At 34.2% G+C, this 24070-nt stretch overlaps 1 protein-coding gene across 1 annotated transcript; it reads right to left on the bottom strand.

Moving 5' to 3' along the window:
- Positions 1-631: 631 nt before the first annotated feature.
- Positions 632-22212, bottom strand: LOC149414411 (ionotropic receptor coreceptor Ir8a-like). Its single transcript, XM_089644165.1, has 11 exons — positions 22102-22212; positions 21676-21789; positions 18427-18525; positions 17023-17122; positions 16374-16551; positions 8256-8439; positions 6221-6342; positions 5791-5994; positions 3600-3809; positions 1242-1279; positions 632-927 (listed from the first exon to the last, which is right to left on the bottom strand). Exons 1-11 carry the CDS (start codon positions 22201-22203, stop codon positions 632-634), a joined length of 1647 nt encoding a protein of 548 aa, XP_089500291.1. The 5' UTR covers positions 22204-22212.
- Positions 22213-24070: the final 1858 nt, after the last annotated feature.

Consider the following 24070-nt stretch of genomic DNA (forward strand, 5'->3'; position numbering starts at 1 on the left):
CAAAGAGCAAAGATCGCAATATCTAAAAAACATCACTTTAGTTTATACGGAATTAAAATACGAGAAAAAATATTTTTTTATGCTATTTTTATTATTTGCATGAATAAAATATAACTTAGTGCTAAAATATGTGACTCGCAACGCTGCCCAACTGGGTGGCGACATAGCTCCCTACCTTTAGACTGTAAAGACAAGGGCGCACTTGTGATGTGTGATGAAAAAAATTATATACATAACAACATAGAAAATCAGTAGGAATTGGACAGCTAAGGTTTATGTGAGGGGTTGAGCGGTTACTCGACCGAGTGACCATTGTCCACATGTGGAAGATTTAAAAAAAAATGTTTTTGAAAAAAAAAAAATTAAAAACTTTTGAACACAAAAAAAACATTTTTTCAATTCAATTCACAATTTTTATTTACATTTTTTACTTCAAATAATGTCAGAAGACACTTGTTAAAGTAATTCAAGTACGTCCCTTAACAACCCATTTAAAAAAAGTGGGATATTTGATGATAAGATAATTTTTGTCAACCGTTCGCAAGTGCTTAAAACTATATTATTACAAAGTTACACCGTGAATTATTATTTCTATGGATAAATAAAATAAATGTTGACTCGAATTCCATATTTATGGGTTCCATTGCAACTTTGGTTCTACATTTATGAAGCTGACTTTGTTCTTATTCTTGGTCTTCACAGCTTTGAAGTTATCCCCGAAGGTGATGGTCTTCACGGATTCCTTGGGCTGCTTCTTGCCCTCAGTTCCCTGGCCCTTGAAAGCCTGCATCAGGCCCTTCGGTGTCGCAACAGCTATCTTCTTGGTAACCCGCTGAATCTTCTCCTTTCTCTTGTAGTAGAATATCTCCCATACGAGCGTGATGAGAGCAAGGACGAGTCCGAACAGTGTGGCGATGAATACGCCACCTGGAACGTTTAAGAAAATTGGGGTGATGGTTTTTTTTACTCGAAAACGTCTCTCGTCACTGGGAATAATTAATATTTTTCTGGTTAACTTTAGTTTGCTCGCGAATATGGCAAACTGACCATAGTTGATGGATTTTGTCAATACCGTATTGACAAGGGCTTCGTGGATCGAAATAAAATCATCGGTAGTTACGCCTATCGATCCGTCATTGTAAAGTTATCGATTTGACTGTGCTAAACACCTTGAAGATGTCTTGCCAAAACGATGGGACCAGAACAAAACTTAATATTTATTAGGACAAAATTCAACCCACCAAGACTATCAAGGGTGATGCCCTCCGAGTCAGTGGCGGATCCAGGGGGGGGGTCACGGTGGTCATGACCCCCCCCCTGGGCCCCAGCCCAGGGGGGGGTCATGACTACCTAGGTCCTGGGCCCATCCAGGACCTAGGTGGACCACTAATTAAAATTGTTAAACATAATGTTTTTATATATTTTTTGTCACAATATAAATTTTATTTAAGTACTTTCAATATTTAATTAATTTAATATAATACTTTTTTTGACGGCAAAAGCATTATTCGGGAACGAACGCATCGAAAATTCGAATGTTACCGCGTCACCGCGCACCGCCACCGGCGCGCGCTTCGGCCGCCACCTTTCATATTATTATGACACATTTCGTGTAACCACGTGTGACGCTTGCGCGCGCTTTGTTTCGACTAACGTCTAGCGTCTAGCAAAACCTAACCTCAATCGGAACGACTAAACTTTATTAATAAAGTGTTTACTTTTATTTGTTTACTAAGTTAAAAAAAATAAGTTCCAATATAAGTAATAGTGTTCTTAAAAATTGTTGCTGCAAATTCAATTCATTACAAGAAATGGTAAGTAATCTAATCAGTTTCTTCATTATGCCAGTGTATGTGTGTTTAAACTCAAATGTTATTTGTTAATGTTCTAAGGCTGGGGTTAGACTCGTAAGTTTTTTTCCTGTAAATCGCTCTTGAAGGCGAGTTTGGCCAAATTCCCAATGTAAACGACACCAAAAGTCACTTAACGTAATTTTAGTAAGTTACAGAACTTATTCTTTCGGAAGTTTTTTGACAGGTCTGGACAGGTCTAACGCGCCCGCGCGAATTACCAGCCTTCCTATACTTCCTAAAGCAATTCTTAAGGCGAGACACAACCTCGTTCATCGAGGTTTTGCCCAAGGCTAACATTTTAATTTATTTCGGCGAAATTATAATTGAATTTAAAAAAAATAAAATTATGCCGCACGAGGGATGCAAGTTATTTATATTTTAGATTAATAAAACAATACCTTACAATTAATATATTTTACGTTCAACGATTTTAAAACTTTATAACCCGTGTATAACTATAAAGTTAGCGGACTTAGCGGTAAGTACCAGATTTTATTTTTCTAGATGATGAATTAATAACTTCGGCGGTGGACACATTTTTTAATATTTGTAACAAATTCTTCAGAATCAATAAAAATGAAGGCTAAAAGTGTGGATAGATTTTTTTACTTAGATTACGAAAACGTTAGTAATTTTTTTTAGAAATGCATAGTATTATTTTTAATGAAGGATTTTGAATGATTTACATGAAAATGTTCCGTCTCCGATTATGTTCCCTTAATTTTGTAAAATTCCACACTGATTATTTTTTTTTATACGGCAACACTTTGATATCCGGCGAATTTTTGAATTTGACGTTTAACGTTCACTAGATTTATTGTTTGTTCTCTGCGAACTTAACCACTTAACCTTTGATTTGACTTTTTGCATGAGTAGGTGGTTTGGTATATTTATGCTTTTTGCTAAAGATGGCGGTGTTTTGACAGATGTTATGAACAGAACTCCGTACAATTTCATGCCATTTTTGTGACATTCGTGTTGAAAACGTTCTTTTTTAAATAACTTTCGGCTAGTTAATTACCCTTTTTATTCTACTCTTCGATAGACTGGATAGACACTTCATACCTACAGTGAATATTACAGTGGAACGATTCAAATTCTTTACCAGGAAGCAAAGAAATAACGGTCAACAAGCTGTTATTATTTGTCTATTTTGTCGTGACAAGCAAAGTGTTACAATAATAATGTCGAGTCAAATTCTGCAAATGCAGAATGCTACGGATATGGTTGGCGAGTGGAAACGTTTTAAGCAATCATTTCTTTTATATATGATGGCGAATAACTACAACGAGGAAAAGGAAATTCAAAAAGTTGCAAGATTCCTACACACAATACTATGTTGAAGACACACCTGACACCATGTTATATTGTGGTGAAATAAGAACACGATTAATAATTGTAATCTGTACTGAATTGGTTGACAATTGACATTACACGAGCCTACGCCGCCCGGGCTTGCGGAGCAAAAGACAATCTTAATGATATACCTAGTGTTACCATATCCAACAATACCTACTTTTTACTTGTATATATTATTATCAAAATTAAATTATAACTTCTTGTAACTGTAACTGACCGGACCTAAGTCCTCCATCACAACACAAGCAAGCATTTTCGGCTTTCTGTGGTGGTGGTAGGAGTTATTGTTGGGTTATTCGTAACCCGGGAATGTTTGTCTTTCTTTAAAAAAAAAAAAAAAAACTTGACCACGACTACGTGACCCCCCCCTGGCGCCAAAGCTGGATCCGCCCTTGCTCCGAGTTATCATTGTCCTCACAGCTGGTGTTCCAGTAGCGGGCAATGAGCGAGTCCAGGAATCTGTCCTTCTGCAGCTGGAGGATGGCTCGGGAAAGTTCTTCCTGGATCCTGGAGCCTTGCTGCACGGCCACGGCGAAGGGTCTCTCCCCGAACACCTCGCCCACGACAGTCAGGTTGCAGTTCTTCTTCACATGATACCTGAAGCATAACGGTCTTACTAATAAAAAATCACCTATTACACATTGTGGAAAGAAAGTACACTTTTAATAATGTATCGCAACATTAAATTTTCAGATTTATGCGCAATACTTACACGGTACTTTAACGCGTGCGCCCCATAAAAGTGAGTTTCCCAGCAAACGAGTTTTGGTTTGTCATTTTTTATTAAAATTATGTTTTTGTTAACAATTTCGATTCTAATGACCATTATTATATTAGTAATACAATATATGTTATTTTTCGTCAGTTTTATCCATTGATAATGTCATGTGAATATAGTTTTACGCCATCGGAAAAAGCGAAGTTATTTTGACCTTTTCAATTTTTTAATTAACTTTTACTTCCATAAAACTTCCATGATAGTGATGAAAATTAATTTTTCAATTTAAAAAAAATGCATTTTATATATTTTAAAAGATTACAATTTTGGTGATTTTCTAAACTACCATACTAGGCTCATTCCCGTGGTATGGTAGTCGTACATGATTTATTAAAGAATAATAAATGTATTTTTGTGAACAAATAATAAAACATAAGGGAAAACGACAGGTTATAGTAAAACAAAAAATTAATATTACTATAGAAACCATATTAGAAATAAAGTAAAGATTAAACTGATTGTTTAAATGATATTTTAAAGAAAATAGAAATAAAAATATTATAAGTAAGTAAAGTTATACAAAATTATGTTGTACGTACTTATCTAGAAATGACTTATTAATGTATACGAAAATACACAAAATGACCAAATGGATCCAAAATATCTGTTTTTTATATAATTCTCTGGAAATCATTATTATACTTTTTAACTGTAAGGACGAGATAAAAAGTAAAGTGATAGCAAATTGCAAAATTTCTTATATAAATGGACTGTTATTTGGAAATTTAATTCTGTGAAATTTTTCAACGTTTGATTTAAAATATTTATGATAAGTTTTTTCTTAATTCTTTTCATGTTGAAATTAAAATATTGCAATTTATAAATATTAGTGGACATTTCAATTACAAAAGTCCAAAAGGTAATTACAGTATGTAGTTTCCAAATTAGTATTAAAATAGGTATAAAAAATATATAGAACATTTAAAATACCTTAAAAAAATCCTCAAATTTGATGGGAAATTATTATTATTTCATATTTATACGGCAGATAAACTACTCTCTTTGACTGGATAAGCAATGTGTATATATCTTCCCGTGAACTATTTTACGTTTAAATTAGTAAGGTTTTCACTTACACGGTCGTTTAAAATTTTTTTAAATTCATCGCGTTTGTTAGGACGGGTTGTTTCGGAGAATTTGAACAATTCTTCAAATTTCAAAGTTGATTTTCAAGTTCTGTGAAAGATTTTTTCAGGTTCTGTTATTATTTCAATTCTCTCAAGCAACTAGCCTACAATGATATAATAACAGAACTTGAATAGGACTTTCACAGAGCCCAAAAATGAATGTTGAAATTTGTTGAATTGTTCAAATTCTCCGATACAACCCGCCCTTAGTAAGACCGGATATCCAACACAATTATGAAGTAATAAACAAAGTCAACAAAATGTTGAGACTTCGTATTTCAAAAACTTTCCTCTGCATTTAGACTTTGTATTTCCTTTACATTAGAAATAAATCTACATTTCCCCATACAACACAAAATTTCACAACCTACTCTAAGTGGGTAGGATTTTCCACCGTTTTCCATCCCTCCCTATATAGTGCAAGGCCGATAGAGTCAGACTGGATAGGTCAAAAGGTCTTCCTCAACCTGCCTCTCGATCTGGCCTGCCACGCAGTACGTGAACAAACGCATCAGCTGCCAAGACCTGGAAAAACTTCACCCCATGATTTCAGGTATCCCTTTTAAGTCACCGACCGGAGCTTCCACTTATGGTGACCTATGGCAGAGATGTTGGTTATCCAACAGATGATTTCCAGGGCGGTGGAACCAATATGCAGCAAGCAAGCACTCACTTGATTTCTGAAGAGTCGTGTATGAAGGCGAAGTCAGCCTCGAGGCGCTCGTCCACCTTGCGGAAACCCTCCTCGGTGGAAGGCAGTGGGCTGGAGCTATTGATTGCCAGCAGGATGTGTCCGTACTGTTCCCTGACGGGGTAATCCCATACCTGGTACTGTACCTCATCCGAGCTGGCGTTCAGCGTTATCTCCTTCCACACCCTACAATAATGCAAGTTCCTTGAAATACATCTATGTTTATTTACCAAATATAATTTGGCATACTTTAGTTTGGAAGAGTGAGAGAAGTGTCAAGTGTGTGCAAGTTTTAATAAACGGCCATGCTAATTTGGGGTTACGAGTGGCAGGTCTTGTTTGTCGATCGTCGATGACGTGCATTTGACCTCTCCCTGGGACAAGTGTAGTGGAAACTGTTATTGTTACTCACCGGTACAGGGTGTCCTCTGCGTTTTTCATGTTCATGAAATATCTGTGCGCCATGCCTCCCTCGACCACCGTGTAGTTGATCCTTGACTGCCGCGCCAATTGCTCCAGAGATGACACTGGCGTCTGTCGAATTAACACACTTGTATTAGCGATGAACCGTCACGTCAGCAGTATCATATTGCACATTCTTCGGCAAGGCAATGACTGCCACCTCTGGTTAATGTACTGAAGCATGGTTTACAAACCATCCAATCCCCTTATTGACGACTTTAGTCACAAAAAGTGGCGGCTCGTGACTTTTGAGCCGGATAGAGTGCTACGTTTTAAAAATTCGACACTATTGATGATATTTAGAGCCATAACGATTTTTTTTTTTCTAAAATTCGATTTTTGGTATGAATATTTTCAGGAAATTTCAGTTTAGCCGCGCAGATTAGCCGAAAATCTTCAAACAAAAAAAAGAATTTTCGAAAAAAAAAGTAGAAGTTTCAGTTACAAAACATCAATATGCAATTTTTTGTAATATTAGCACTCTAGTACACACAAAAGTCATATGTCGGCTTATTTCCAACCCGCCAAATAATTAATTATGTACCTCAATCAACAATTATTACTTATTATATTTTTTCCACCTGTAAACAACCTTTAACTTTATTTTTGTAGGAAAGGCTTTGTTAGTGCTAAATTTCTCACTAGATGGCGTCGAGACATATTATATCTTCATTTGTTTGTGAAATATTTTTGATTTAATTTATTACCTTTTTAATGATAAACCAATGTTTATAAGACAAGGTTTTATGCATAGCGTAGCTCAGTTGTTACAGATCACCTGACCGAACATCAGAAGGCACGGCTTCAATTTCCGTTGGCGGGATTTATTTTTACTAGGGAGATATTTTCAATTTGTAATGATATTTCAGGTGACTAATTATTGCTTATAATTATTTTAAAATATTACCATTTGTTATTTCAGCTACCTACTGACATTATACCTAGCTCTCTCATTCATAATTTAGGCGTATTAGATCTGTCAAAGAATTTATGCATAAAAATGCAAAAATCAGTCATTTTAAAAACATTTGAGGGATCAGTGGGATTTATAGGTCCAGTTAGGAGTTCTACCGAGCCGAACCCTCTGATATGAAAATATCTGCAGTCGGTGAATTATTTTCCCATTTGATCTCTGATGAGTTGACTTGTTGTTCTTGTATTGTTTTGTATTTATTATGATTATATAATGCACTTGCATAATGTGGATTGACTAGATCAAGGATGCCCAACCTTTTTAACAGTTGGGCGAAATTGACGATTTTGAATCACTGGCGGGCCACTGAATACCTGACGATTCCTATTTCCATAGGGGGGGGGGGGGTTCGTTAGAGAATTTCTATAAAACATAATTCCCCACAAAAAAAATATTCAAAATGAGTGCTCCCCACAAAATATTTGAAATCCATGGGGGGGGGGGGGGGTTTTACTGAACCCAAAAACATCATTTATGATTCCCCACAACAATTTTTCGAATTCCATGGGGGGGGGGGGGGGGGGGGTGGCTACAAGATTCCATTTCGGAGGCAAAAAATATTATATCAAAAACCGGTGTATTTTTGATTAAAAGGTAAGTTCAACAGGTTAGACTTTTTCGTCGCTGATTCTCGTTCTGAGTAGCCTAAATAGCGATAAATCGCCTTCGCTGGCAACACTGGTGACCGCGCGCGAGCTGCATTGTTTGTTTTACCGCGGGCCCGCGACAATTTTTCAAATTGGCGGGTTTTTTGAAAATGGTTCACGCGGGCCACTTATAATTCGTTCGCGGGCCACATTGTGGCCCGCGGGCCTGGGGTTTGGCACCCTTGGACTAGATGATAATTTCTGGAAAATTGTGTGGAAGGGTTTAGTTTTTCCTGTGGGAAAGATTTAACCCGGACATAAAGTCGGAAATATATACATAGCATTTGAATAGCGTAGTGTCATTTCACTTCAAGTGCGCTTGTAACTAGATTAATACATAAGGATACGCTGTTAAGCTGGATTACCTGCATCCTTTCTACTGTAAGGAAGGCTGCAAGGTTAGCCGTGAAGGTGGCCAGCATGAGAACGACAAATAGCCAGTAGGCAGCCACCAGCGCTCGGCTGCTGAGAGCTTTTGGTGCTTCTCCACCTCCCTGTGGCGTGAATGACGTCAGCGCGAACCACAAAGACTCTTTCAGCGTGAACTCCCTGGAATAATGTAGTAGTTGACGAAGTGATAATAATAAAGAAATATTAACATTTATTTTTTGGAATAAATTAATGAGTCATTCCTCAAATTGTAAATAATGTAACTGTAATATAATTGAATATCCAAAAAATAAATATTTATCCTAGACTTGCTGAATAGTCGCACATTAAGGCGATGCCATACGTAGTAATGAAAAATTAAGTGTTTTTGTTTTGAAAATTTGGTCGCCTAGAAATGTTTCAGATGCTTTAATTAAATACTGCGAGTAGAATACATCTTGGCCTTTGAAATAATCGAGTATTTTTAAGATAAGTCATTTTATAAGCCCGGAAAAAACAATGTATAAGGCCTATGAAAACTGCTTTAAAGATCAAAACCTCCTACTTACGAACCCATTTTCGGTTATGATTTTATTGTATAATGTGGCAAATTAAGTTATTTATAAATTATTTGAGCGTTTGGTTGAGTAAATCATCAGATTTGGCAACGTTGGGTTAATTTACAACGATGCCGCTTGACACTAAGAACTAAGAAGCATCCTGCGTAGTTTTTAATGCATAACGACGATCGTGATGCGTTTACGCATTACGTTGGTAGTATTGCGTCCGTTGTGTTTTTTTTAAAAGAAAAAGCGTTTTTTTTGGGAGCGAAACCCGGTCGGCACAAAGTATAAAAAATAAAAGTGGTGTTTACAAAGTTATTGTTTTATTTTAAATTAAATATTGTTGTCAATTAAACAAACAATTTATAAGTTCCCGAATATTATCTGAATATAAAATAAATCTTATAGAATAAAATAAAAACCTCAAGATATGAATTGAAATCTAGCAAGAATATCGTAACACAAATTGTGAGGATTATTATTAATATATTCATAGAATTATAATTATATATTTTATCACACCTTCATAAATGCAATGAAAACTTTAACTTAAATGAAATCAACAAAAAATCAAAATATAGAAGAATACGTATGTGAAACATACAGCGAATGCACTAAAATCTAGAACAATATAATAAATCTACTAACAATCTTGCACTTAAACATAAGGATTATAATTTGAAACATGGACGAACTTCTGGTATACCTATGTATTTAACATTATGTCCACAACCAGATTTTTAATACTATCCGAGGCACACTCGCATGCAATACATAAAAATATACCAAGTATTCCAAACTACAAACAATATGTCACAAATTATCACAAAAATAAAAGTAGTGGAATTGTAGTCTATGCTAAAGAAAAATTTACTGATATCAATGTTAACGAAATACCAATATGTAACGCAAACTGTTTGTCAATTAGTGAATCTAAATAATGAGCCAATTAATATAATCGCATGTATCGAAATCATAGCTCGTTATACCCTTATAATCCAGTAGGTACCCAAGCGATTCTTTCAGAAACTTGATCAGGGTGCTTAGGCTGTGAACATCTTGGAATAATTTTCGATAATAACATCAAATGGAAAAGTCAAATAAACTCCACAGTAGACAGAATGAGAAAACTCATCTTTATGTTTTTTAGACTTAGAAATACTGTATCATTAAAAATACTTAAAGGTATTTATTTTGCACTTGCACATTCCACACTACTACAATATGAAATCGTGGTTTGCGGGGGGGGGGGGGGGTGCGTATAAATCATACCTACGTCCACTTGTGACAATTCAAAAAATATTAATAAAAATCATATTTAAAAAAGCCATATAACTATCCAACAATAAATGTTTTCCAAGGTTTCCCGGTTCCCCTTCTCACAAAAATTTATGACAAAAATACTCGTACATTAAGAACTTCAATTACATAAAGATTTATTTGATAAAAATTATATTCCATAATTAATTTTAAGCTAAATAATTATTTATATTGGAGGACTAACCGTACCACTAGTTCGAACTACAACAGCAAAACACCATTATTTAATTATTCAATAAATTACTCCTGGATATATCTGAGGAAAATTATGACAGTTACAAAAAAAAAACAATTTAAAATTCTCTAATACCACCCAATAAATTTTCTTATTGTTTTAAATTATTTATTTATTTATTTTATTTCAGGGAAATCAACAGTTTACAATGTGGTTCATTTATACACGTGTAATTTACCTAACTGAGAAACCAATTGCAGATTTCCGCAATATTCTATTCTATTATGTATGTACAAATTTAAAAACTATACTTACAAGAACTAAAAAATATTAAATTTATCGAAGAAAGCAAACACTTAGTGGCTTGACATTATACAAAATGAAACAAATACTTTGTTTTAAACCACTTTATTTTTATTTATATTTCGTCGACCGGTTTGGATTGGATTGGACCCAAATATTGTATAAAATAAATATAAAGTGGTTTAAAACATAGTATTGTTTCATTTTGTAAAAAATATAACGTTATTCAAGAGGGAGATTATTATAACATGAGATTATTTTAACTGGAGATTATTATAACAGGAGATTATTAAAACAGAAGATTATTATAACGTAATACTACATAATATATGTCATAACATAATATAATAACATTTTATGCAGTTTGGTACACGTTTAATACATTTTTAATATAGTTTTTATATTTATTTTGGTTACATCGAAGATAGAATCAGAGAGAATGTTGTTATACATTATGTTGAACATATTCTTCTAAGACAAGCATTTTTATTTTAGTAGATTACATGAGCGTATGTGCCGTGTAGGTACTTTCAAATCAATTCTGCTTAATAAACTCCACATATTATGTTTCTGCTTATCATTCCTTGGTATTATTTATGACTAACCTGTTTTTATTACTTTTATTGTATTTTCTTGTAAGGTTATTAATAGTTTTTGTAATAATATTTGCAATATAAATATGTAAAAATATATTGTTGTCCTCTCCTAAGCACAAGCATCTTACTTATCAGAAAAGTGATTTAAATATTATTTAATATTATGTTGTAAATATTGTAACACTAAAGATGTTAAGAAATAAAAATAAAAAAAATATTTTTATTTTGAACTTAATGGTATTAATAAGTTTAACTCATTAATTAAAATATTGCAATTTGAGGTTAAACTAATTAAGTTAAATATAAAAACAGATATTATTATATTGAATACGTAACGACAGAAGTTCTGCGTCGATGGTATTGTATCCTCGTGACCAATCACGAGTAGATATTATTTTGTATACATAACGACGGCCGTGCTGCGTCCACGCATTTCGTCGATAGTATTGCGTCCCCATGGCCGTTGGCGAATTTGTACATTTTTATGTATTGTTTGAGTCCTTGGTGAAGCAAAACCCCAGATTTGGCAACATTCAGTTCATTTACAACGTTGCCACTTAGCACTCAGAACTAAAAAGCGCCTTGCGCGGGTGGACATTTTTGTAAGATGGTTTACAGTGGACGGTAAATTGATATCCCGACCTAAAAATGTCCGACCGCCCTCTGCAATGGAGCGAACTGGCGCGTTATGAAATGATACATTTTTACTAAGGATATCGTTGTAAAAAAAATTGTCGCACGCCTGCGCCCAGTAGGTACGTTTGTATACAAGGTGCAACAAGATATTCATAAAAAGTTCTCACTATCAATAGACAGTTTGTTGTCAGGTCTGGTGTGTTACTGGATGTCAAAAAAATAAAACATAAATATATATACATATATTTGTTATATACCGCACAAGAGTCCCAACCGCTCCCGTCTAGAACAGCGAGACTGTGGCATCCCCAATCTGAGTACTAGGGTGAAGGTATTGGGGAGGGGAAGAAGATGAGGAAGAGAAATGTAGAAAAGTACCTGGCTATTTATATCTGGTCACCAAACACGGCAAAAGCTTGGAAATAACGTTTCCATTCGGAATGGTGGTCACACACCAGGGCGATACTGAGAGTATATTTCACTCTGGAACGTGCTGCAAACACACTTTACATTATGTTTAATGTATTAATTGTGAAATAACACAAACAAATAAAAATTTATTTGCGCACGCCGGGTTTGACCGTCAGATTACGGGCTTCGGATTGCGAGTCGAGAGTCTTATCTCTCAACCACAGATGCTGTAATTAATTAATTAATTCACTATAAACGTGAAAACTTCACTAGAAAAGTAAGAAATATTTTGTGCTGTTTATTTATTTGTTAATTTATTTATTACACCTAATAGACGTTTACATTCTAGTTTAATAGTTGAGTATCGCAGTTATTATAAATTCTTCAAAATTAAAACAATAGAGAAAACAAAATAGAATGAAAAAAAAAATGTTACAACAAAAGCGTTTAATAAAATAAGATACATTGGTAAAAATGATAAGAAGTCTCACATAAGTAGATATTCAAAATAAAGAAAAGATTGCAAAAATTATAGATGTCTATTTGTCTCGATATATAAAAGAATTAAAATAAACAATATTTATATTAATTATTTTTAAGGTGAAATATATCTCCCATATCAGAATAAGTCATGTAATCCTAAGGGGTTTAATAATATAAGGGGCATAACAACGGCCTAAATTTACCTTTTGAAACTCTCAAAACAAATCCAAGAGTCTTAAGGGCCGTATATACGGAAGACGTAAAAATTAAATCGAACTTCAAAACGCCATGTAACAAACAAATAATATACACTCGGACGCAAGAATATATTATTCAGTATGGACGTGAAACCTTTATTAGAATAGTCAGCAATATACGGCAGACGTAACAATTAAATTAGAGTGAACGGACGTGAAACCTATATTAAAAGGAACCTTCAATATACAAAAAATATACACCCGGACGTGAGTATGTACGTGACGCTAGAAATGTATGAGAGTGTAATAAACATCAAAACCTGCATTATTATGAATATTAAAAAAATATGATATTAGCGATTATCGTGAGTAAAACATAGTGCAATATTCACAAAAACAATAAAAAAAAGAACTAGAAGTGCTGGACGCCCAAAGACGGATTTACGCACGGACGCAATAAATGTTGTGGGACCTATATATATATATATATATATATATATATATTTTTTTTTTTTTTCTTTATTCATAAAAATATATTTGGATACAGGTTTTTTACATGCTTTTCGACTACCACACTAGACACATGTCCGTATTATGGTAGTCGAAATTTGTGTATAATTATATAAATGTAATACATGATTCATTCAGTTGTAAAATAGGTATAGGTTAAATAGGTTTAACTGAAAATAAGAAAGCGATGAAAATAAAGAAAAATTAAATAATTATTTTAAAAAGAAATTTTAAACAGAATTGAAATGAAAAATAGAATAATAAAGCAAATGAACTTATTTAATGATGTCAGGTATTCTTAAAAATAGTTCTTTCCCTTCATAAATAACCAATACTGACTATATAATATTATGTACATGATCACATACAGGAAAAGAATTGGAGTAGGTGAATCTTGTAAACGTAAAGCTAAAAATAAAAATAAGGTAGGATACAAATAAAAATAATAGATAATGCTAGGGATAATAGAAATAAAAATAAAAATAATCGCATCAGCGTAATATAAAGTTTTTGTTGAAAGTTAATTTAGAGATAAAATTTTTACTCGAAAAATAAGAACACTATTAAGTTGTAAGGTATTCTTTATAATATTTCCTTCCTTGAGCAAATAACCAGTTCTGTACACTAATGGCATAAAGATCATCAGTTTTCGATGTCTCAATATCAATACTCAGTAAGTTGAACATTTTAGGCGCTATATAAGAGAACTTTCGCTGGGCGAAGGCTCTTTTTGTTGGAGGAATTTTACATTTTTGGTGTGATGAGTAGCGGGTGCAAATATTGTGTTGAGTTTTGAGTGTTAAATCATTTTTCCTTATGTGTATAAGAATTGTCTTCACGAATAATTGTCTAGTGTCTAGGATTGCGAATTTTTTAAAAAGTGGGTCTGAAGGGTGAGATGGGTGACATTTTAATATAATCCTTAGTAGCAGTTTTTGAATTAAGATCATGGGATTAATAATTGAAGCTGCACAGCCTCCCCATCCCACGATACCGTATGAAGCTATTGATTGGAAAAGCGCAAAATATATGCATCTCATTGTTTGAAGGTTCAGGATTGATCTGAGAGAGCGAAATATATAGCACAATTTGCGGAGTCTTTTTGTTGTGAGATTGACATGATCCTCCCAACGTAGTTTATCATCTATAACAACCCCTAGATATTTAATTTGGTCGGATTTTTTTAGGTTGGTGCATGAGCAATTATTGAGGAGAGGCGTAGGGGTAATATGGTTTTGTGGGCATGAGTGAATGATAAGATTAGGACAGTTTTGAGGAGTAGTGACTTTGCGTATGGAGAAAAGTTAGTATTTTGTTTTGTCAATATTAAGAGTCAGAAGGTTGTCGTCTAACCAATGTTTTACTTTATTTAGGCCCTTATTTGCTTTTTCCATAGTTGAGTTCCAATTATCAGATTCAAAGATGATTACCGTATCATCAGCAAAAGAAATTATAGTTCCATCAATTGCCAAGTTACATAAAGTGTTTATATATATTGGAAAGAGAAGTGGGCCTAATACACTGCCTTGAGGCACACCGTACGTGATTGGTAAACTTGTACTTTTATATTCTTTAGCAGAATTTATAAGAGACGATTGCGATCTATTTGTTAAATAGTTCTCAAACCATTTAAGGAGAGTACCTTTTATTCCTACCTGAAGGAGTTTCTTCAAAAGTATACGGTGAGAGACAGTATCAAAGGCTTTGGCTAGATCCAAGAAAACAGCAAGGGGCTTGCGGCCTTTATCAAGGTTATCAGAGACTACTTTTGTAAAATTTGCAATTGCATCTGCGGCACTACGACCTTTGCGGAAGCCATATTGATTTCCTGAAAGAATGTTATTGTCTTCAATAAATTTGTATAGCCTTCGTTTTACCGTTTTTTCAATTATTTTTGATATCGGACTCAGCAAGGATATTGGTCTATAATTATTCACTGATGATTTGTCCCCTGATTTATAGATAGGAATAATTGTTGAGTGTTTTAAAGAATTTGGGAAGAGGCCAGTTTGAAAGCTTAGATTTATTACATGTTCAAGGGGCTTAGTGATGATTGGTTTGAGGTGTTTGATCAATTTAGTGGATATGTTGTCGATTCCAGTTGAATGTGTGTTTTTGAGTGATGAAATAATTTCAGTGATTTCTTGTTCTGTTGTAGGAGTGAGATTAAATGGATCAAAACAAAGTTTTTCAATCGATATATTATTTGCAAGGTTATATTCTGTCTTTCCGTTTTTATCTAAAATACTATTTGCTAAGTCTGATCCGACTGTGGAGAAGAATTTATTGAAATGATTTGCGATTTTTTTGAATGATTTGTTGTATCTAGTGTTTGGTCTGCAATGGTTATTTTATTTATAGGTGCGGTAGTTTTGTTGGTATAGCAGATCTCTTTGACAATATTCCAGATTTGTTTATTGTCATTGGCAGCTTCCTTGATCTGTTTCTTATTATATTCGTCTCTAGCTCTGCAGATTATTTTTTTACAAGCATTTCTATATCGTTTGTAAAATAGGAGAGATTCGTGATTATTGGGGTTGTTTTTACAAAATTTGTGAAGTTTATTACGCTTGTGAATACAGTGTAGGATGCCATTTGTTATCCAAGGCTTAAGTTTAATTTCGCGACTACTCTGTTTGTCGTTAGTGTTGGATGTGGAACTTTTCAAATGGTTATGTATGGTGTCGATAAGAAATTTGCACGCTATGTTTGGGTCGGTGAGTTTATAAAAATTATTATTATTATTAATAATATTACCTACAATATAAGGTTATCCAAAAATATAAACATTTTTGACTTGTAGCTTCCTCTTAAGATTAATAAATAAGTACACATACTCTCGGATGTAAAGGTATCGCATAATAGCAATTCTATTTACGATTCTATAGAAATGAGTGATTGAGAAGTTGTGAGATTTTACCTGCACGGATATGGATAAGCGTCCTTGTTGTTCCTGGAGCTGTATGGAGAGTACTTGTCCAATATAGTGAGCAGAATAGCAGTCAAGGTAAGAGCCCCCACAATGCTCAACCACACTTCTACGCGAAGGACCGTCATGAACTTAAACAGAGATGTCTTACGAACTGGCTTCCTGATTACTACAATAGAACAACATTTTTCAGTAAAATTCAGGTTGGGGTACAAGTTGTCAAGAAATTCGAATTTGCGGACATGCACAACCTTCATGATATTGAGCCTTCGCAAACTTTGACACCTCATATCTCAGAACAAGGTAAAGCGAAGTTAGAACCCTGTCCAACCAAGGTAACGAATTTGCGCCACAACCCTTGGGCCACAAGCTCAAATACTCTGGTGGGACCTTAGAATGAGAGCCATTTTAGAAACGTTTTCACGTAAACAAATAATTTGCGCTATTATTATTGATGACAATTACATTGTGAGACAGGGATACATCAGATTTTATATAGTTGAGTGCGATCTCACTCAGACTCAGCGTTCTACCCAATCCAGATAATCGTCCAAGCTGGACGTTAGTTCGCAAAAAGAGTTGTTACTTGCAATTACACACAGACAGACGCTTAAACGATATTAGTATGTTTGATATTCACCAATTGATAGTCCAGTCTGGTCGAAGTATGGAGCGACAAAGTCAACCACCTCCTCCCTTTGTGACGTCATAATGATGGCGGCCACAGCTATGTCGGTATCCTGAACAAAAAAGGCATACAAACAAAGACGACAATGACATCGAAGAGTTGAATTAAATACTTGCCTACATCGATATCCTTTGAAGTTTCCATTGACATTACGACAATAGCTAGAGCAGAAGCAAGAAAGGGCCTGATTTAGTAATAGTTCGATAACGTTCATTTGTGTTTGTTGATTGTGTTTGTGTTTACGCAGGAGGCTCTGATTAAATATTTTTTCTCAGGGCCTATAGCATCTTTGGGGATGTTGTGAGGAGGGTCATTTTGAGGAGAAGACGACGTCCTATATGGTCGAGGGGTTCTGCAATCCGGAGGTTGCGGTTTCTTATCTCAGTGTCCACAAATCAATTTTGTTTGATTAATTTGTTATTTCACGATTAAATCATTTAAAATAATAACTTTGCATAGCTTTTGCCATGTTGAATGACCAGATTAATAGCCATCTACTTTCCAACCATCCTCTATCATATAATATATATATATACATTATTACATGGATAATTTTTTTTTTTAATTGTCCAAGTGCGTGATTACGAATTGGTGTCATTTTTTCATTGACAGTTGAAAGTCAATTTTTTTTTATTTTTTATTGTATAAACGCGTATAAGTGACAGTTTTATTAATTATTACCTACACGAAAGGAATATCTTTTATAAATATTGATTTTTTTTAAAATTATGGACGTTCCGCGTCAAAATGTCCTGGTAAATTTTTTGTTAACATTTTCAAGTTTGATATTAAAAAAAATATTTTTTTAGAAAGATCAATGTTTTTTTTCAAATGCAAATATTTCAAAAGTAATTTAATTTCGTTTCAAAAATAGTATTTCTTTTAACGACAACTTCAAAAATAAGTAATATGTAGCACATTTTAAATACCTTCTGGGAGAATTCAAAAATTCCAAGAAAATTCACAATGTCGTTGGGACTTGTTCGTAAAAATATTCAAAAACCTTAAGCATTAAAAGTTTAAAAAAATTCAAAATGTGTTTTTTGAAGAGAACATTTCATAAATATTTTTCTACATAATCTCAATACATTTTTGGTACCGTGATAACAGTTTTTTTAATCCACTGTCAAACCACTTTCCCGATAAGCTGGTTTTAATTAATTCTTATTTGCGAAGCTTCTTCCTCCGTGATGTAGCTTGAACTGTGAAAAATGTGGAAATAGTTCGGTGCAAGGTTAGGAGAGTAAGGTTGATGATCGAAATATGTGGACTCTGTACAGAACGCCCAGTTTCTGAGAGGCTAACGAAAGGTATCAAAAATGTATGAACATAATAAATTCTTGCAAAAGAACTTACGCCTTTGGCCAGGTCTCCTATCAAACCGTCCCACGTCCCGTTGTTCAGTTTCCTTCCAAATTGCATAGCTTTCACAATTTCGTAATCGAAATCCATGACCTGGAAAACATAGTTAAGTTTGGAGATAATTCCTTATTTGTTTTTCTTTCCTGATTTACGAATTAAAAAGAAATAAGTATACTTTTAGAGTTTTAAAACTATACTAAAATTTTTTCTCTAGAAGCATAAAGGAAAGAATGCGTAACTTTCTGACAAACACTTACCCTAAAAGGACAAAAATCTCAAATCTACTTAAGATTAAATTAAATATATCTTTTGGCCAGAAACACCATAAATTCGTGCAAAAAAATTACATAACCCTCTTCCAAACGAAATTAAAAATACTCCACATTAAACCAAAAGTATAAACAATATCAAATTTGAATAAGTTAACACAACAATCTTCAGTCAACAATCATGAAGATGTGGAAATCAACTAATATGAAGATGTAGCCCAGGAACATGAAGATAGGGAAATTAACTAAAATGAATATGAGGACTATAAACATGAAGATAAGGAAATCAATTAATGTGAAGATGAAGTCTATAAACATGAAGATGAGGAATCTGAATTAACACCAACACAATCACCTACAATCCACCTCGGAGCAGAATTCTGTATTGAGGAGGAATTAATAAAAAAAACTGATATACAGTGTGTCTTTAAAGGTAATTAATAATAAAAAAGAATGACGAAGTCAAAGGTTCAATCTTCTGAAAAGATATTTAGAGGATTGGTAGAAGTTATAACATGGGATCTAGATCTGCCTGATCCTAGAAATCTAGATCCTAGAGGTGCCTATCGTCATAACTCTACTGCTCGTCGTAGAAAAATCGATAATGCGATGACTTGAACGTGATGAAGTACGATTTCTGCACAAAATACTGACAGAAATTTCAAAGGGAAAACGTCCAGTGGGCCACCCTAGACAAAGTTGAAGAAAGCAACTCGAGGGGCTGGGCTGAGGCTGGACGAAGGCTGCAGAATTAGTAAAGGACAGGGACGCCTGGGAGTGTAGCTAACAATAGCGGAATGATTGGCATTTTGTATGAATTTTACAAGCACGGTTGCGCTGTCGAAATTACAACGAAATTTTTTAATTTTTTTTTTATTTGGTACAATATTTTTTAACATTTCAAAGTTTTCCAGTAATGTTGGCCTCACTGGGTGGCTTGCCCGTGCTGAGGCCTGCATTTTATAATATGAAAATATAATCTTAATACAATCTACAATATAAGATAAAATAATACATTTAATATATACTCTTGTGTGTTTGTGAGTGATGTGTGTTTATATTGGTTTTGTGTGTTACGTGTAGGTTTTATTTTTATTTTATGCTATGAAATTTTGGTAATATTGTCTTTTTTGTTCTTTAATCCATTTTGTAATTTTGTGTGTGAATTTATTTTTATTTTCCTCAATTTTTAGGCTGTTGAAAGCTTTTATAGCATGGTATTGGTAGTGTCTTTGTCCAAAGCTTGAATTTACTGTCGGAGTTTTTATGTTTTCTTTGTACGCTTGTCTAACTGGTCTGTTAGTGTTATTTTGTGTATGTTGAAATTTATTTTTTTTGTCAAAAATGTAGTTTAGTAGAGTTTTAACGTATAATTGGCGTATATATAATTGAAAATAAAACGCCCAACGACGGCCACAACGGTCGAATTGAAATGAATAATTTTTAATGTAGGCACATTCCGCACTCCATATGTACTTGTTGATATAAAAAGGGACGTAATCGGCAAATGAGATCTTTATCCATAAATCGTGATATTCTGAACCACTTTCTGCATTCCGTTTCTCCAAACTCGAATGTATTCAATTGATTGCGTAAAGGTTGTCTTACAATAAGGAAGTTGAGTGAAAAATATTTTGACTTATAAAAAATATGTTCATGTAGATCAAAAAATATCGATTCTAAATATATAAATATATTTCTATATTATTATTCTAAGAATTAGTTAAACGTTCTTGAAAAAGCATTCAATAGCAATAGACTGTATACGCTCCACGATTGGTCGAAAGAATTCTGACGTCACATGTGTCGTGACTTGTACGTACAACGGATCACCTATGGTGCATCTCTTTCTATTACATGAGAGATGGTCGGTTCAGATCAGAGAGGTGTATAGGCCAAACGTTTATTTGGGTCAAATCACAGCCGGTCGTTGAGTTAAAGCTTCCAAGTATATCAAATTATTAATTGTGTTCATTTGTACGTGACGATAAATATAATACGTTTTTACAGTATAATAATCATTGCGAATTCTACCCATCTGAAATTTACCAGGTATATTTTTATATACCTTTTATATAAATATTTTTCACTCAACTTTCTTATTATTCTTTACTCATTATAATATATATTATAATGTGGTGATGGCTTTTAAATATTTCATCTTTTGTTTACCATATAATAAGGCGCTGCTGAAAACCAGCTGCATCCCCGGAGAAACTAATAATAGAGATAGAGACAGAAAAAAATAGCTCCCATCTATTGTCAAATATTATGTAGGTATTTGTTGTTATTATTATATGAAATGGATTTCTAAAGATACATATTCGTATAGTGCTTTATAATAATATGTTAATAATTGCATCGCTTAGAAGTTTTTATTATTATACATGTCACATTACATGTGATACACTTCAGGCCGCCGCCCAGAAAAGTCTCACAGTGAACTGGGCTGTAAGCCGTTATTTTACTTTTGGTCTTTACTTTTCTGCGCGGCGGTCCTGAATTGACGCGGGGCCTTTCAACAAATAGCGACGGCAATACCGTACCGGGCGGGAAAAGCAAATATTCTAACTTAAAATATTAATTTAACTATGAAATCTTAATCATTTTTTTTTTATAACATCAATTCTAATAGACGGTTAACATTGGTAAAAAAATTACTGGAATTCCTAATTGAAGAATTAAATTTTTTTCCATACAAAATGTTTAAGCGACGTGGTTCTCACAGTTTGAATGACGTCACACCCACACCCCGCCTCTTACCGCTCGGATTCCGTACGTTTAAGCGGGCTTAATAAAATTCATACTTTGAGAATTAATTTAACTATGAAAACAAACTTTAAAAAAAAAAAAAATACTCGTATTTATGTTTGAATGCGAACATTGATAAAAAAAAATTTAAAAAATGGACTCAACTTCCTTATTCTACGAGCTTGATGCAAAACGTAGGCAGGGGAGAACAAGAGTTATTTACCTCCGCTAGTTTGACGATCAGGTCGATACAGTATCCTTCGAAAACTGGCTCTCCCTTCTCGTCCAGAATCGGTTTCCCGTTCTCGTCTAGTTTGACGTATGTCCACGGCATTGCCTGTGAAATATAATAATGTTAAAACTCACAAAGAACGGTACGATACGAGAACGGGTCGTTTCTACGACTTGTTCTTGAGTTCAACAGCTCGGCTTTGCAACGATTTGTCGCTCTCTGTGTTTCTTCCTTCCTACAGCATGAGTCTATTCAAGACCCACGTTAACTCCTTTCTCTCCTCAAAAGACCCTCCACACAGCGTCCCCAAATATGACATAGGCCCTGACGGAAATTATTTATTAATAAAAATCCTCAAGACCTCTTGAATGGAGAAAATATTAAAATATTTAAAAAAAAATGGGTTAAGTTAGTTACCGGTGCAGTCCCGACTCTCAGGAACCTTCTGGGTGAAGTGATGTTAGCACGAGGGAAGGGTTTCATCTTTTCACCGGTGAACCACCTCGTCGCGGTGGTCATACCGCGACTGCCACCGACCGATACCATCTGTTCCGCCTTGAAGTAAAGTCCTTGCCTGGAAACAACATTACCTAATGTGTGAACGTTATCTTCGCTAAATTTTCAATGGACTTTTACATACAAAGATGTAAAAAAATATATATATAAATATTGTACAACAGAACATTCATTTCAGTTACAGTAAAATTTTACATCACATCAGCATTTAGCTAAGTGACTCTTCAATAATTGTTTTACATAGGTCATTTAGAGAACTTTCATCTAAATTCTTTGCTGGGTCGTTCAACAGCACCACTGCCCTCGTCATGCTATGCTTTGCCCGGACGTCGTTTTTGCCTTTTGGTACTCTGAATAGGTCATGGTATCGACTTCGGCTGTAGTGGTTTGGTACATATAAATCATAGCATCCCAAGAGAAATGGGCTATCGATAAAATTGTTCCAAATTTTGAATGTCATAATAGGTAGACTTGCTTTCCGCTTAGTTTCCAGACTCACAGAATTAGTTTCCTCAAGTAAGTCGATATGGTGCATGGACCTAGGATAGGTTCCATGCGTCCGCATATAGACATACCTGAGGAATTTCTTCTGGATTTTCTCATCATCTCAATGTAATTCTGGTGGTACGGTGCCCAAACATCGCTCGCATACTCCAGCTTGCTTCTCAGTATGCCATCAAACAATGCTAACATAGCATCTTGGTTATTGAACTGCTGGCATGTCCTAATGTTTGGTCAGAGAATTTCAGTTCGGGATCAAAGACGACACCGAGATCCTTAACGGAATTTACACGTGATAGTGTTTCGCCCTGTATCTTATAATCGTAAAGTATTTAGAGAACTTGTATTTAGAGTACGAGTGTAAGACATGGTGACACATTTTTTTGTATTAAAATCTAATTTGTTTTTCAACGACCATTCAGATAGTGCATCCAGATCAGCTTGCATTTTAAGACAATCTTGTTTGGGAGATTATTTCCATCAAAAATTATAAAGTCATCTGCAAACAGTAGACATTTACTATTATTTATATGGTTTTTTAGAAAGTACAATTTTTGCAAGTTATGCATGCGTATTATTACAAACGTAACAATGTAACGATTTGAAACTACTCGCCCCGGTGTCAAGCGCTTGAGAAGAACTTATTAATTTAACAAGCGTGCAGTTATAAACACAGCGACGGCCGAGTACATAATCATAGATTTCGAGCCAGTTCTAGAGAGGTTGGACAGCTGTCAGGATCTGCATCACGGAACGGATTCCCAAGAGGTCTTGCGCCATTAGAAACAGGTGAGCGATTGTCATCATGTTATTTTAGAATTCACAATATGGTTTACTATAATTATAAATTTGTTCTTCATATGATAATTAGGAAGACTGGCGCCCTATGTATTTAAAGCAAGATTACTATTTGAGATTTGAAACCTTAACCTGTTAATTTTTTTATATCCACAGATTAGCATATTAGAATTGTAAAGTCGCATCACTAGTCAGATTCAGTTTAACGATCTGAACATGCCCTGATATTCATAATAAATGTAGAGTCTCTTGCCAACTAACTTGATTAATATTGTAATTTAATGGATGATAAAGAATTATGGAAAATAACCTCAATAAATTTGTTCTTAGCATTACACACAGCTATTTAATTTCCGACTTCCTTACTTAATTTTGTACTACACTTGAGATGTATGTTTAACACACCTTTTCAGAAATATTACACCAAGAAATATTTGGTACAACATGAATATGAATAAATAGTTTTGTCCGTACAAAAACTCCATTCTTTCAAGAATGGCAAACATATAGAATATCATATCGGTGATTCGGTTTGACAAGATACGGCCTTTGACTTTACGTGACTTTGGCG

This window comes from Hesperophylax consimilis, chromosome 20 (genome assembly GCF_061612785.1).
Source record: "Hesperophylax consimilis isolate HC1 chromosome 20, BYU_Hcon_1.0, whole genome shotgun sequence".
Taxonomy (NCBI): domain Eukaryota; kingdom Metazoa; phylum Arthropoda; class Insecta; order Trichoptera; family Limnephilidae; genus Hesperophylax; species Hesperophylax consimilis.

Excerpts from the sequence above, each read along its gene's own strand:
- LOC149414411 (XM_089644165.1), bottom strand. The coding sequence starts at position 22,203 with ATGACCACCGCGACGAGGTGGTTCACCGGTGAAAAGATGAAACCCTTC. Across the intron at positions 8,440-16,373 it reads GCTTATCCATATCCGTGCAG|GGAGTTCACGCTGAAAGAGT; the intron begins GTAAAATCTCAC and ends ACATTATTCCAG. Across the intron at positions 928-1,241 it reads CATCACCCTTGATAGTCTTG|GTGGCGTATTCATCGCCACA; the intron begins GTGGGTTGAATT and ends TAAACGTTCCAG.